Below are 14,771 nucleotides of genomic sequence, written 5' to 3'. Positions count from 1 at the left end.
CATATAGAAATTATTGACCAAATGCTACCTTAACTTCACAGCTGTTTGGATGACGTATTTTTTTTTTTTTTTTTTTTTTTGAGAAATTATTTAAAGGATGTCATAATTTCTTTGAGAGTATATATACAAACACTGTATAAATATGTACAGAATATGTAAGTAACAAAAAATCAGAAGTATTTTTGTTGTATGTAGAATTTAGTATTGTTGTGATCCGAGTTTCTTTTTGACCACTTAAATGATTTCCCCTTACGGTCGATTAAGATTGTTAGGCCTTTGTGTTATGAATTGATTCAGGCCAATCAGGAAGAAATCAGTGACATCCTTACTGTTAATCAGGTTTGCGTTTAGAACTAGTGATGACTGTGAATTATGATTTTTTTTGTTTTTTAATGAAATCTCCCAGATGGTGAATCTTTTTAACTTGTAGTCATCAATAGTTTTTTTTAACATCCAGATCATACAGATAAAAGCAATGTATCATTCAATAGGTGCTTGGAAAGCGAGCGTTTGCTAACAGGTCCCTGAAGTTTGATTTATAAGCAGAACATTGTTTTTTTTTTTTTCCCCCTTTTATTTTGTTTACATCTAAGGAAAACACCTGCACTGTCTAGTCTTGACGTTATGACAGACTGAACGATTTTTTTGCAGATTCTGGTACTGACGATTTATAAACCAGTTTGACATGAAGAGAACTCATTTTTTTGTCTGTGCGCAACTTCAGTGGCTTGTACAACAGTTGGTATATTTAGACAGTCTTGAACTAAATATCGCATGATGTATTTTTACCTTTCAGAAGAATCAATTGTGTATATATATTTTCCTGAGATAGCTGTAATTGTTTCTTGGATATATTTTTTCTTCTTGTATGATATTCCAACCTCTTACCAGTATTTGTCCTCTTTTCTTTAGTAGTAGAATGTTACGTTTAAAAAAAGAAAAAAAAGCCTTTTTTGAAGTATAGTGTGTCATGGGGTTTGGAGTTTGTGAAACCAGATTTAGAAGCATTTACAAAAAATAAATATTTTACATAACTGTGTTACTCCCCGTTTGTCCGTGACTTAAGTGTCAGGTGTACAAGTGAAGAACAATCTTCAGTCTTTGCACCATATTAATGTACATAGTTTCAGTTAGAGACGATATACTGTTAACTTACTATAGGTAATGCCAACCACATGTTTTTGCCAGTGTTTATCAGCCCAGTCCACATTTTTGCTCTCGCCTAGTTCCCAGCACACCTGTAATTGTTCTTGATTGGCTTGTAGCTGTGAATGGAGCAATGGGTATGGACTGGGCGGAGAAACGCTGAAGTACAGGTTTAAACAGTGGGCTTGTTATGGCTACACTTAGTCCTTTGTAAATGACTGTGTGTAACAGACATGTGGATTGTGAGTGTTCTCTCAGCCAAAATGCACAGGCAGTTATGTTCAGTTAAAATCTTTATTTTTCTGGATTTAACAAGATGATCTGAATGTACCTGCACAGAAACCTGATACATTCACACTTATGGAGACTAATACTGCATGTCACTTTGTTACAAAAAATGTTTCACGTTCAAAACGTCTCATTAAAATCTTAGCATGTGAAATTCCACAAACCCTCACCAAGCTATACACTCATTACACAGAGTAACAGTTCTCTACCATTAATGGACATCGGAGTCATTCTAATTAATGGTGACACATTAAAAGCATTAATTTCCAAAACCTCTAAAACTTGACACTTCATAAAAAATTAACCAATGCCCATAAAAAAAAAAGAAAAAAAAGATTTTTATTTGGCATCAAATGAGTGATCTATCGCGTTTTTAAAGCCAAGCCTTAGGATAACACCTTTTCAGTCGGGGAGAAAATCTGAAAACCTTAATGTGCTAAATTATAAAATTCAGGCTTTATAGGATTTTAAAAATTAAAACTACAAAATTAAGACAGCCCACACACTGATGCACACGAGAGATTTACGGTCAGCTGACATCCACGGACTTGTTGGAAGGAGCCTCCCCACTGCAACTGACCCCCCACAGAGGTCCCCAGGCCTGTGCAGAATGCTTCATCAGTGAGTGGCCATCAATTATGACCCCCCCCACACACACACACACACACACACGCTCACTCACTTCCTGTTCCCGCCATAGCTCAGTCTTCCAGTTGCCACTGCTGGGACTCTGAGCCGTTGCATATCGCCATGGCAACGTAGCCTTTATGGCTGAGGGGGTCGACCGCAGCGAGACACTGGCCAACGGAAACCTGGTACAGGCGGTTGCTCTTCTGGAAGGTAAAAGAAAAACGTGCATTACCTGTGTGTTCAACAGTTGGTGTTTGTAAGATGGAGGGCTGGAGTGGGCGGAGCCCACGGCCACTTACCCCCAGAGTCCACTGCTGCGAGCCGCCCGAGCCGTGACACTTCATGAGCCGTGGTGGGTCTGAGGAACGCACCTCGGACACGTCCAGGCACAGGAGGCCCGCCAGGATCAGCTCCTGCTCCTCGTCATACGCCCACTCCTGTGGGCGGTAGCAGAGGCGTGGCCTCACAAGCTGGCAGGACAGTTTCCATGGCAACACATACAGAAGGCCATTGGGATGCGGGGCACTACCTGCTCAGGGTCGCTGGGGTGACAGTCCCTCAAGACCACGATCCCCCCCTTCTGACTGGGTCGGCCCTGGGCCACCAGACACTTATTGGCCTGCAAGTTTCGGAGCTGGGGACAGGAGGGTGGGGGGAGGCGGGATCAACACTTCAGATAAGAAGGGAAGCCAGATGAACAGCAGCTTCAACATTTATATGGAGAAAGGATCACATTAAACAGTGTCAGCTGGCCTTCGGGCATGTTTTATCCTGATACTGCACGTCAGTGGGAGGACTCAGAGCTGTGAATCATAGTATAAATGCCTCCTGATTGGCCGGCTGGGTCTGGTCTCCTTTCATCACTGAGTGACATCACATTGGTGACATCACTGTAGTCCTTGCAGCGTGTGGCACTGAACATGTGCTAGTGTGCAGAGCCAGGCAAATCTGCACGGTGCTCCTTAGAGGATACATTGAATTGTTATAATTTCATGATTAATTATATTTCATTTGTGCTGCTCAATTGAATGGCTCTATTCCTTGAACATTAATGCAATCTGGTTACTGCCAGTACATGCATCTGTAGCAAAGGGGCTTCTAAGTACTTGAATCTTTTTTTAAGCATTTTAAATGTTTCTGACCATTTAGCTTATGGCCATTTCGGTTATTGATCCTTCTTGGTCTGTGTTCACACTACCTACCTACCCTGGCACACATACAAAAGACCCCCCAACCAGTTCATGCCAAATAAGCACTGAAATTTATTGCACCTGGTTAGTGTGTGCCACACTGCCACCTGCTGTTCATATCGATAAAGAATTGTTGACCTTCTGCTGAACACCCTTTAGACGCATCACTTAATTTAATAGTTTTCATATCACAGGTGACTATCATCGGTCTTATGATTGGATGCAGGGGCCCAATCACATCACAGATACGGCTTTCATGACCGATCTGGATTTGTAAGCAATAGGCTAAACTTCGATACCAAGTCATGAACATACAGACAATATTGGGGGGGGGGGGGGGGGGGTTACGGAATGAGGCATTTGTATTAATTTAAATGCAAGTCACAGTTTCAAAGGCTTTGTGGCAGGAACCGTTGTGGGGGAAGCCATGGTGATGTCATCAGCAGGTTCCTGTGGATGGACAGAGGTTGGACGCGTCAACATTCTTCCACACCAACAGGGGGCAGCCTTACCCGTCCCCGCTGCAGGACCTTGGGCCTCCTCAGGCCCTTGTTGAGAAAGACAGGCTGCTGGGCCTTGCCACGTGCGTCCGCTGCCTGCATCTCGGGGTACACGTGGTCCAGGTACCACTTGAAGGAGTGGCACCGCAGCCGCTGCCTCACGGCCAGCCGCTCACTGATGTCGCCATAGCTACGGGTCCTCAGCTCTGGGCGCAGGGCAAAGTACTGTTCCTGATTGGCCAAAGGGCAGGAAGGAGTGATTCCTTAATCACGTGGTAGAACTGATTCTCTAGGCCCAGATTCATCCATGTCCACATTGAACAACATTAATACATCCAGCACTCAAAGCAGCATAAGGCTCTGTAGTAATCTATTACACTTAATATTTTTAGCCATTTGCTAAAAATCCCTCTTCTCAGTCAACTTAGCCAGCAAAATTACATCACAGTTAGCACTTAGTAACCCCTCTGGCAGGTTGGTTGTCTTCCTGGGTGCCGTGCTGGCTTGCGATTGGAAGTCAACTTCACCCATTAAAGGCAGTGATATATTAGCAGTCCTTAATATTTTATTTCTGTTTTACCAACTTTTGCCTCCTGAAAACAGGCTGATGAAACAAGAACAGAATGTTTGGGGTGAACAATCACCCTCAGGCCAAATTAAAGAGAGGGAGAGAGACCAAGAGCACTCTGTTCCTACATTAAGTGGGTTAGCTATTCCGGGTCTTGGGAAAGTAAATTAAATAAGCACCTTTCTGATGAAATAAAGGGCAGATGTGGTACATGAAGTTTCAGCAAATCCCAATGTGCTAAGAACTACAATCCCAGCGTGCACCAAGCTCACTCCCCAGCACCATCTAATGTGGCATAAATACTGAGGGCAGAGCTTAACCCCCACCTGGTGTCTATTCCTATCCCCCCATTCAGTTAGCGACCTGCTAGTACCTTGTACTCATCCATCCACACGTGGGCCAGCCGTAGCGAGTTGTGCGCCATGGTGTCCTGACCACCAGGGGAGCCATAGGGCCGCCTCTTGCGGAATATGTGTCCCACACGTGAGCAGGGGATGATCAGCAGCTGACCCCCACACATCCAGATCTGCGAGGAGCCGGCAACCAGGTCAGGACACTGAGCAACCGATCCCCCCCATTCCAAGCACTCACGGTTGCCCTGGATTCTCACACAGCTCCAGCTTTATCGTGGGGAACCTAAACTGGACTAACTGTACATTCACGACCCAAGGAATCCGCATTTGCCACTGGTGGTGTCTCTCCGGGGCTGTTATACGTGAACACCGGCAGGGGAAGGAAGGACAGCGTCCTCCTTACCCTGAAGGAGATCTCCAGGTTCTCTCCACCCCAGATGTCCATGCCGCTGTCATACTGGCCCAGCTCGTTGAAATAATTCCTGTCCATCGCAAACAGACCTCCTGCCATTGTTGGAGACCTGCCAGAATAATTCCAGACTGACGGTTAGTTGCTCCAGCCACAGAACTGGATGACATTACCACATCGCAAAATGGACTTTTAATATACAGGCGAATGGACCACTTGTACCTGATAGGGGCAACAGCCCCATCTGGGCTGTTTAGGTCTGATGGAGGTACGGGATCCCACTTGAAATGCAGACCCCAGTTGAAGCCCCCCCTCACAATGGGGGAGGGGCTGTAAACCAGCGTGTCGGCGCTAATGATGTCGATGACAGGGCACACGACCGTACGCCGGTCCTCCTTGATGGGTGCCAGCAGCGGCTGCAGCCACATTTCGTTCACCTCACAGTGACTGTCCAGGAAGACCAGCACTTCCCCTGTTGCAGGACAATGTCAAATCCGTCCAATCAAAACTAGAGATGGCGCTTATTCGGGCCTATGACCACCACCAGCCGTTTGAAGATGGCAGATGGAGAGTCACCTGTGGTGTGGGAGGCGCCGACCATCCGCCCCCTGATCAGACCCTCCCGCTTCTCGTTACGCACCAGCTTGACCTTCCCCTGCAGGTTCTGCTCGATGTAGGCATCCAGCTCCCCCTTCAGGTCGGCTGTGAAAGCACAGGATGACAGACCAGGGGTGAACATTATTGGGGCCACCCATGGGCATTAAATAAAAAGATCAAATGCCCTCTGGGACAGACACAGAAACCTAATCTCTCCTTCTCTTTCTCCCACTACAGTTTCTTTTAAATCACTGGTGTTGTTTCTGTCCCTAGCCATGCTGGGAAGGACACTTGCCCAGCTCGCTGTCGTCATCCACCAGTACGATCTCGTGCAGAAGGTATGCAGGGGTGCGGTCCAGCACGCTGTGCACGGTGCGCAGTAAGGCCGAGAGCGCCTCATTGAAGAAGCAGATCACCACACTGGCACTAGGCAGCGAAGGGGGGTATACCACCTCTTTGCACCTGTCGGTTGAGGGGTCAAAGGTCAGTGTCCAGTTCCTGCTCCCCCCCCCAAATGAAGCATGACAATGTTAATTCACTGAAAGTTTATACTTGTCTTCTCCCCTTACTTAGTTGGCATACTTGTTAGTACATGTCCCAAAAGGCTGGGGGTGGGGGCGCTGTCCTAGTTAAACTATATGGACAAAAGTATTGGGACACCTGGCCATTACACCTTTATGACATCCCATTCTAAATCCATTGGCATCCATATGGAGTTGGTCCCCCCTTTGCAGCTATAACAGCTCCCACTATTCTGGGATTTTGGAGTGTGTCTGATCATTTTTGCTCATTCATCTAGAACATCATTTGTGAGGTCAGCCCATGATGTTGGACTTGAAGGCCTGGCTCCCAGTCTCCATTGTAGTGTGTCCCAATGGTTTTTGTTGGAATTGAGGTCAGGGCTCTGTGTGAGCCAGTCAAGTTCTTCCATACCAAACCCACCCAACCATGCCTTTATGGACCTTGCTTTGTGCACTGGGGCACAGTCATGCTGGAACAGAAAAGGGCCTTCCGCAAAATGTTCCCACAAAATTGGAAGCACAGAATTTTCCAAAGTGTCTTGGTATGCTGAAGCATTAAGGGTTCATTTCACTGGAACTAAGGGACCCAGCCCAACCCCTGAAAAACAACCCCATACCATTATCCCTCCTCCACCAAACTATACAGCTGGCACAATGCAGGCAGGCAGGTAACGTTCTCCTGACATCTGCCAAACCCACACTCATCCATCAGACAGAGTGTGTGATTTGTCACTCCACAGAACACATTTCCACTGCTCCAGAGTCCAGTGGTGACGTGCTTTACATCACTCCATCCAACACTTCGCATTGTGCTTGGTGAAGCTTGCATGCAGCTGCTCGGCCATGGAAGCCCATTCCATGAACCTCCGGGTGCACAGTTTTTGTGGTTAATGCCAGAGGAAGTTTGGAACTCTGCAGTTATTGAGTCAACAAAGCTTTGATGACTGTTACGTACTATGCACCTCAGCACTTGTTGACCCGCTCTGTTACTTTGCATGGTCTGCCACTTCATGGCTGAGTTTCTGTTGTTCCTAAACGCTTCTAATTTGCAATAATACCACATACAGTTGACCATAGAATATTTAGCAGGGAAGAAATTTCACAAACTGACTTATTGCAAAGGTGGCATCCTATGACAGCACCATGCTTGAATTCACTGAGCTCTTCAGAACGACCCATTCTTTCACAAATGTTTGTAAACCTGATTGCATGACTAGATGCTTGACTTTATACACTTGTGGCAATGGGTCTGAATGAAACACCAAAATTCAATGATTAAGAGGTGTGTGCCAATACTTTTGTCCATATAGTGTATCTTGAGTACCCTGAGGTTCTGAGTTCTGAAGTTGTGAGGTGTTTTTTAATAGAAGTTTGCGAGACATTTTTGGGATGAGTGACCAAAGCAGACTGGGCTGTTATTTGTCCCTTTCGTCTGTTCCGGAGTTTGATCTCGTTGGTCAATTGGGAGCATCATTTCCATTTTCTCATCGTGAAATTGTAATGCTTGTAAACAATCCTCTTTTACTGCTTTTTCCCCAACATGTATATAATTTCTTGTGGTATGTATCTATCCCATTTCATCAGTAGAATATTGTAAATTTAGATGTCACTCTAACTAAAGCACTCAGCAATTGACCTTCCGGAATAGCGTGATCCCCCCACTCACTTCCCGTTGCGGGTGTCGGGGAGGTCCCGGTGGTAGCCCAGACGATTGCTGATCAGCATGTTGAACGCATGCTTGTGGTAGCCCTCGTCCCGGACTTCCTGGTCCTGCTCATTGAAGATCATGCCTGACAGCGAGAAAAGCAGGCCGCCGCACGTGGTCACATGACCACGTGTGTTTGGTCTGGTGTGTTTTTTTTTAAATAAAAAAAAAAAAAAAAAAAAATTCTGCACTACTCAATGGAGTTCTCAGAGATAGTATTCATAGCTTGGGTCCTTATTGAGCTAGCATCGGAAATTCATTGCAGAGTCTCGAAGCACTTATGTAAGTCGCTCTGGCTAAGGGCGTCTGCCAAATCCTGTAAATGTAAATGACCGCTTGGTGACAACCCCAACACATGCGCCTCCCATTCACCTCCCCCAAGTAAAATGATTTCTTCTCATGACATTTCAAGATGTGACTGTATCAGACCACCTGGGGGATTCTGATAAACAGCGTTTTAATTTTAGATTTCTTACATTTTAATTAAAAAGCACCTGCACCCTTATTAAAGAGCAGCGGTTCTACTTCAGGCTAAAGCCTGAAACCAGCCCCATCACCCCAGACTCAGATGCAAAGTGCCAGGTGCTGATCCTAAATCGATGGAATTGATCCCAAGTCCCAAACACACTGCAGACATTGGATTACCATCATCAGCTGGGATCATTTAAGACTGATACAGATAGCGTTTCCAGATCACAGACATGGATTAAAGGTACAACAGAAGAAGGATTTAACCTTCACCTTAAATTTCATTAATGAATGAAACAGACTTTGGGGTGTCAGTCCAGGTGCTAACTGTTAACCCCTTAAAAATGTAGTCAGCACCTACCCATCTCTGGCGAGAGCTCAGCTGTCCTCTGCTTGCCCGCTGGAACCTTGCGGGGGTCATTGGGGCGAGGCTCGTGCCCGGGCCAGCGCGTGAAGCGGGGTTGGAATCGGTGCTGGGAGCCCCAGGGCCGGACCCCCGGAGCAGGGGCACTCCCAAGGGCCTGGCCATCATGGCTGAGGTTGAAGTAGACGAAGAGAAGGACGGACCAGGTGGCCGACGTGAAGAGGCAGCCGTAGCAGAAATAACGCAGCGTGACACTGCCCATGGTTGCCCTGGCATCGCTGGAGCGGCACGCTCAGGGCCCTGCAGGGGGGGGCCAAAGGGTCAGGGCTACCCACCACGGAGCAGAGGGGCCCTCGGGTGTGAGAACAGTGCCTCGTTTGTGCTGCGATGGGGCCCCCTTAGTGCTGGCAGGGGGAATGGGGGGGCGCGGGGGCTTTACAGCCTGGAAACCGCACATATGGATCTACAGCGCCACAATCAGTCCACAGTGCTGAAGCGAAAACATGGGCGGTGGACCAGAGGGGCCCCGGGGACGGTGGTAAGCGACAGGCACATCTCTGATCAGGGCAGCACTCTGCCCAGCACGCCCCCCTTTTAAAACACCCCCGTCAGCTGGAGGATTATAGCTATAGCTATAGCTAACGCCATTAGCATCTCCACCCTCCCACCTGTCTCTTCACCTTTGTGCAAGTACCATTACCCCCCTCCCCCCATCACGGCTACCGGTTCAGTCTCGGATGAAATTCAAAATATTGCTTCTCACTTTTAAAGCTCTGCATAACCTTGCTCCTCTCTCGACTCACCCTCTCTCTCCCTGAGATCCCCTAAAAATCTCCTCGCCGTTTCATGCATCAGACTTTCCACCATGGGGGGGCAGCTCCTTCATCACTATGGCCCCCAAACTGTAGAACTCTCTTCCACAATCTCTCCGACTGCTCTTCTTTCACTTCCTTCAAATCTGAACTAAAGATATTTCTCTTCTATGAACATTTCTCTACTGTCTGTTCCTGATTACTGATTTTTTATTTTTTTTTGGTTTCCTGTAAAGCGACTGACATTATGAAATGCGCTATATGAATGTAACCTATAATTATTTTATTATTATTATTATTATGTTAAAAATGTCATTTCTGAGCTGACAGCTGTTGAGTGGCAATCTGCAGATACCAAACAAGGGAGAAGCTCCCCCTGCAGACCCCACTAATCACTTCTATCACTTTACCATCTATCAGCTGATCACCCCCCTGTCGCATTAAAGCAGAATGCAATCAGCAGTGGCTGTCAGCGCTCTCAGTTGCATCATCTCCTGCTGCTTGCATGTAAATGTAATATTGCCTCAATGGCGGAGACGTCACACGGTACTTGGAAATGTGCTCTCGAGCATTAAGGCCCAGCGTGCTACTTGGGGGGGGGGGGGTTCTGCTTTAGTGAGGCTGGAAACACCCTGTTCATACTGGGCAGGTTTCAGGTCCTGCTTCTCACCCCTGGAAGACTGGAGATGGGGAGCCACTGGAGACAGTAGCCCCCATGAATGAGTATGAACTGGATTGTTTGGCGGTCCCACATATGTTACAAGTGTTTTAGGTGCCCTGTCCCTCTGGGGCCCTTGGGGCCCTTGGAACCCCCCTCCCCCCCCCCCCCCCCCCCACTGCACCCTTGAACTGGAGCTCTATACTTCCTTAATGTCCAGTTTTTAAAAAAGAGACCATCATACACAGACTCCCCTAACAAGGAAGAAAAAAAAAAAAAGTCAAATTAGCCCCTCATCAGTCAATAAATAGATACTCCCCCTCCCCAGCTGACAGAAAGCTTTGTGGCGGGGCAGGGTGGCAATAAGCGGTGGAGTTGTCAGAACCTGGCTGGGGGGAGGGGGCTCACAACATAGAACCCTGAATCTACCATGGGGATGATCACAGTTAGAGGTCACTGCGACACCAGGACAGCAGCGTCCCACCGGGCAGACAGGAGGACGGCGCTGCCTCCAGCTGTCTGAGCAGAGGCCCGGCTGGCAGACGGAGATGTCCTGCAGCCCCACAGGAACTGCCAGCCATGGTGAGAATTCCCACAGTGCGGAAAACAGGAACGCAGAACTAATAACGATATTTTAACCTTCTAACAAATCTGCTGAACTACCAGATTCCCACTGCCCAGCACCTCCGTGTGCCATCGCCATGGAGATTCCGGATTGCAGGGTCGGTGGTTCACGGACAAAACGCTACGTCACACCGAAACACATGCAGAGGGTTTCAGAGTCCAAACCCCACCGCACCCTCGGGCCCCAAACAGGTGCTTCCATTAAGGGCAGAAAAAAAAACAACTACTAGGAATTGATTTACCAACTGGAAAGGAGGCCAGAGACAGGGGGGTGTCCTGTTGCAGGGGTGGGGGAGGGTGGGCCTAAACAGGCTACTCACCCTTCATCTGTCCTCCTCCGTCTTCAAAGCGCCCTCAGGTGAAGTCTTCTGGGTGGGGAGGGCATAAGGTGACTTATCTTCCGTAGTTTGGTAACAGCCAGACCATAGGATACCGTCACAAAAACAGGAAATCAGTTCCAAAATCAAGGTGAGCTCAAATTCCTCAGGGATTAACTGTGGTTATTAGAGGCTCAAAGGCAGAAGAGAAGATGACGGCCTGGGCCACCGCTATAGAAATGAAGTCTCGTTAAAGCTGAAAGCCTGTTGTTCAGTAACATGGGGGATACTCATTTAACTAGCAGTTGGACGGTCCTCAACCTTTGCACTGACACCGTATAATCCCAGCATATATAAAGAGACTAAAAACAGCAACACACCGTATACCTATGGCTATAAACCAGGGGCAACTTCAGCATATTTACTAAAAAAAACGTGCAGAAAATTTTATAAATTCCTACGGAATCAATTTCAGTTTCATCTCTGCAGCTGTCAGTTTTGAATGGTTTCTGTCTTAAAAGACGCGGTGCAGATTTTGGCGATTAAAATACAACATGTGAAAGCAGTTAAAGGAAAGGCTGAAAGGGAGGGAAACAAGTCTCAAACTGCAGATGGAGATTTTGCAGAACTGGGACACAGACTTTGAGGTTCTCTAAAGGCAAAGCTAAGAATAAATTAACGCCACTTTGCTCCACATACAGACCTGTACTTCTTTAATCTGTTTGACCTGGCAGCTGAGTTAATAGTAAACGATCAGTTTTATTGCAAAAGGAGGTATATCGTACGCAGACATGTAAAGCATTTGCAAGATCGAGAGCTTCAGCATGGAAATGGGATCAAAACCAGAAACAGCCATTACTGACACCTTTATGTATACCCTTTCCTGATCTGTGCGTATTTACGTAGACGATTTTTTTATTATATAATCCCAAACACATGTCATGTACTTGGCAACAGATGGCACTTTTTCTGTCATGACACACATACACTGAAATAAATTGTTGATATTTTCTGCGCTACATGCATATATATTATCACTTTGACTAGTCTAACTACCAAAACAACAGCAGTGTGTTAAAAAGCTGCAGGATCAGAGCAGACTGATACTGTCCAATGGGGTATATGACAACTAAATAAAGACTACTAAATCTGACAAACAGAGCCACGTTCCCAAAAGTTATAAGCAAGTCAGCTGTTAAAAGACATAACAGAGTGATCTCCGATGGAAAATAAAAAGAAAATCAATGAAAATAGACCGATGGGGCTGCGACGAAAAGGCTGAAGGGTGATTCATTTTAGCCAGCTAGCTAACGAGCAGCTGCTGAGATATGATAGGACGCGCTTCGGCACCTTCATCATCAACAACACGGCGTTTCTGCTCACCTGAAGACGCACATCGACACCAATCTAGCGGTTTATATCGCGACAACTGAGTCGTAAGGAATGATGAGAGGGGACACCACGGAGCACTTTCCGAGCGGCACAGCAGTTGTACTATAAAGCGCAGTCCGCGGATCCCGTGACCAACCACCAGAGCGCAACCACATCCCCATCTGCTAGTCCCGCTGCCAACTCCGGAAGCGGTCATAGCTGGCCCTTCTCAGCGACGCCCAATCAGCAATGGGATACTCTGTTCCTCGGACCAATCAGAAAGCAAAAATCAAAGCTATTTATGCGGAGACCTACTGATTTTTTACCAACACTACCACACGTTGGCAATGTGCTTGAGAAGGAAAACAATTCGAGGTTTATTTGTCTGCGATGGGTAGGCGCCTCATCCTGGGTCGTTTCGCGTCTTGCGTTCGTAGCTTTCGGGATAGGCTCCGGACCCCCCGCGATGCTTAATAGGAAAGGAGGGGGGTACAAAAATGAATAGATGGATGGGTTTACTTGTTACAATTATTCACGCAAAGCAATCCAGCGGTAATGGTTTTATACGCACAAGCTATCAGCTGTAGTTAATCATTATTAGCCTGTGAATGTTTTAATATATAGTCTTTATATAAATTAATAAAAATTGTTACCAGTAGATCACCACCTGACCCTGCAGACTTATTTAAAACGAAGCTGTCACGTTATTGTTTTTGTAAAGTTTATTTTAACGATTGAGTTTATATTTTAACTGAGACTCCTTGAGTAACAAAGTAGCGTTTGTTGATCACATTAATGATGGCGTTAGAGTGAAGTCGGGGGTGGTGTGCCAGGACAAAGAGCAGACTAAATTAAGTATTGTAGTATTGCCATTGTAGCAAGCTTATTTTAAGCTGGGATTTGTTTAGATTTGGTTTAGTAATACTAAGTTTTTCCGAGTACTGTTCTGACTGCTCTTACGAGGACCGCCACTGAATAGCGTTCCTACTGAGTGCACAAGAAAAACAGTGTGATGCTTCAATCATAGTACACCACGTTCCAGCTTTCTTATTAAATAAATCACAACCCAATGGTTACGAAAAATTCTACCCCAGCAACACTGCCAGCATTCTAACCTTGATCTCAGGCCCAGTTCTTGTGCAACCGTCAAACCATTAAAAACACAAGGGAATATTTGGCATGTCCTTGTGACAGTTTTATTTCAGTTTATTTACTAAAAAACGTTTGTCTTTTAATGAATATGGGTATGAATGTATTGCTGCTGCAGTGACCTACTACAAAGATGTCCGACTGTAAGGATCTTTTTTGTGAACTGGATAAATGAAAATGCATTACAAACGATGTACACTCAGCACAAGGTCCTCATACACATACGAGTGCGCAAAAAAATCCTCGATTTTGCCACAGAAATCAGAGAAAAATAGACATATTTCTTTATTGTTAACAGGTAATTTACAGTGGATATAAAAAGTGCACAAATCCCAGTTAAAATGCCAGGTTTTTGTGATGTAAAAAATAAGACCATGATAAATCATTTCAAAACCTTCCCAACCTTTAATGTGACCTATTACCTGTACAAGTGTTATATCACCAATACCAACTCCAGTTTTTTTTTTTGAAGGACACATACCTGTACAGTTTTAGTTTTAATTTATCTTAGCTACACTACAGCGTGTTGGATAATTTACTACACTTATTGGTTTATTTATTTATTTATTTTTATAGTTTTTTTTATCGTTTACTGCAGTATTTTTGTGCTTCCGCTTGTACTTACTTCTTTACCTTCTTTGCTTCCCCTTCTCTCCCTTAACTGGTTGTTGGGTAAAACTGCAGCTTAAATAATTTCCCTCCGGGGATCAATAAAAATGTTTCTGATTCAGATCCTACAATTCAAGTGGAAGAACAAACAAATCTGTTGGGGTGGGATGTAAAAATAGAAAAATGTACAAAAAGCTGGTTGCATAAGTGTGCACACCCCAAAACTAATACTTTGTTGAAGCATCTTTTGATTTAATTTCATCATTCAATCTTTTTGGGTACAAACCTGCCATCAATTAAAGTGACTCTGATTCACCCCAAATAAAGTTCAGCTGGCCTAGTGGGATTTTCCTTACGGTCACTCGGTTGCATCTTACAGCAAAAGCCGTGGTTGGCAGAGAGCTTACAAAGCATCAAAAGGATCTCATTGTTGAAACGTATATCAGTCAGGAGAACGTTGCAAAAAAAATTCCACTGCCTTAGCTATACCAT

The 14,771-nt window shown here is 45.7% G+C and overlaps 1 protein-coding gene across 4 annotated transcripts; it reads right to left on the bottom strand.

Moving 5' to 3' along the window:
• Positions 1 to 1,421: 1,421 nt before the first annotated feature.
• On the bottom strand, positions 1,422 to 12,728 carry galnt11 (UDP-N-acetyl-alpha-D-galactosamine:polypeptide N-acetylgalactosaminyltransferase 11 (GalNAc-T11)). Of its 4 annotated transcripts, XM_048969699.1 has the most exons (14): positions 12,534 to 12,728; positions 11,154 to 11,230; positions 8,737 to 9,039; positions 7,869 to 7,992; positions 5,977 to 6,143; positions 5,661 to 5,786; positions 5,307 to 5,556; positions 5,079 to 5,196; positions 4,696 to 4,848; positions 3,767 to 3,985; positions 2,594 to 2,698; positions 2,364 to 2,501; positions 2,117 to 2,267; positions 1,422 to 2,035 (listed from the first exon to the last, which is right to left on the bottom strand). In XM_048969699.1, the coding sequence occupies exons 3-13, from the start codon at positions 8,999 to 9,001 to the stop codon at positions 2,136 to 2,138; spliced, it is 1,797 nt and encodes a 598-aa protein (XP_048825656.1). In that variant the 5' UTR covers positions 9,002 to 9,039; positions 11,154 to 11,230; positions 12,534 to 12,728; the 3' UTR covers positions 1,422 to 2,035; positions 2,117 to 2,135. The 4 variants fall into 4 exon arrangements, with proteins under 4 accessions (XP_048825656.1, XP_048825648.1, XP_048825661.1 ...); XM_048969691.1 differs by having other exon boundaries at positions 1,422 to 2,267; XM_048969704.1 differs by having other exon boundaries at positions 1,422 to 2,267; positions 11,154 to 11,201.
• Between the last annotated feature and the right edge of the window lie 2,043 nt (positions 12,729 to 14,771).

Source organism: Brienomyrus brachyistius, chromosome 1 (assembly GCF_023856365.1).
Source record: "Brienomyrus brachyistius isolate T26 chromosome 1, BBRACH_0.4, whole genome shotgun sequence".
NCBI classification, from domain to species: domain Eukaryota; kingdom Metazoa; phylum Chordata; class Actinopteri; order Osteoglossiformes; family Mormyridae; genus Brienomyrus; species Brienomyrus brachyistius.
The sequence above is the reverse complement of the archived record's forward strand: the minus strand, read 5'-3'. Positions and strand labels throughout refer to the sequence as shown.

Excerpts from the sequence above, each read along its gene's own strand:
- galnt11 (XM_048969691.1), bottom strand. The coding sequence starts at position 9,001 with ATGGGCAGTGTCACGCTGCGTTATTTCTGCTACGGCTGCCTCTTCACG. Across the intron at positions 5,557-5,660 it reads CGGCGCCTCCCACACCACAG|GGGAAGTGCTGGTCTTCCTG; the intron begins GTGACTCTCCAT and ends GTCCTGCAACAG. Across the intron at positions 2,699-3,766 it reads AGGTCCTGCAGCGGGGACGG|CTCCGAAACTTGCAGGCCAA; the intron begins GTAAGGCTGCCC and ends TCCTGTCCCCAG.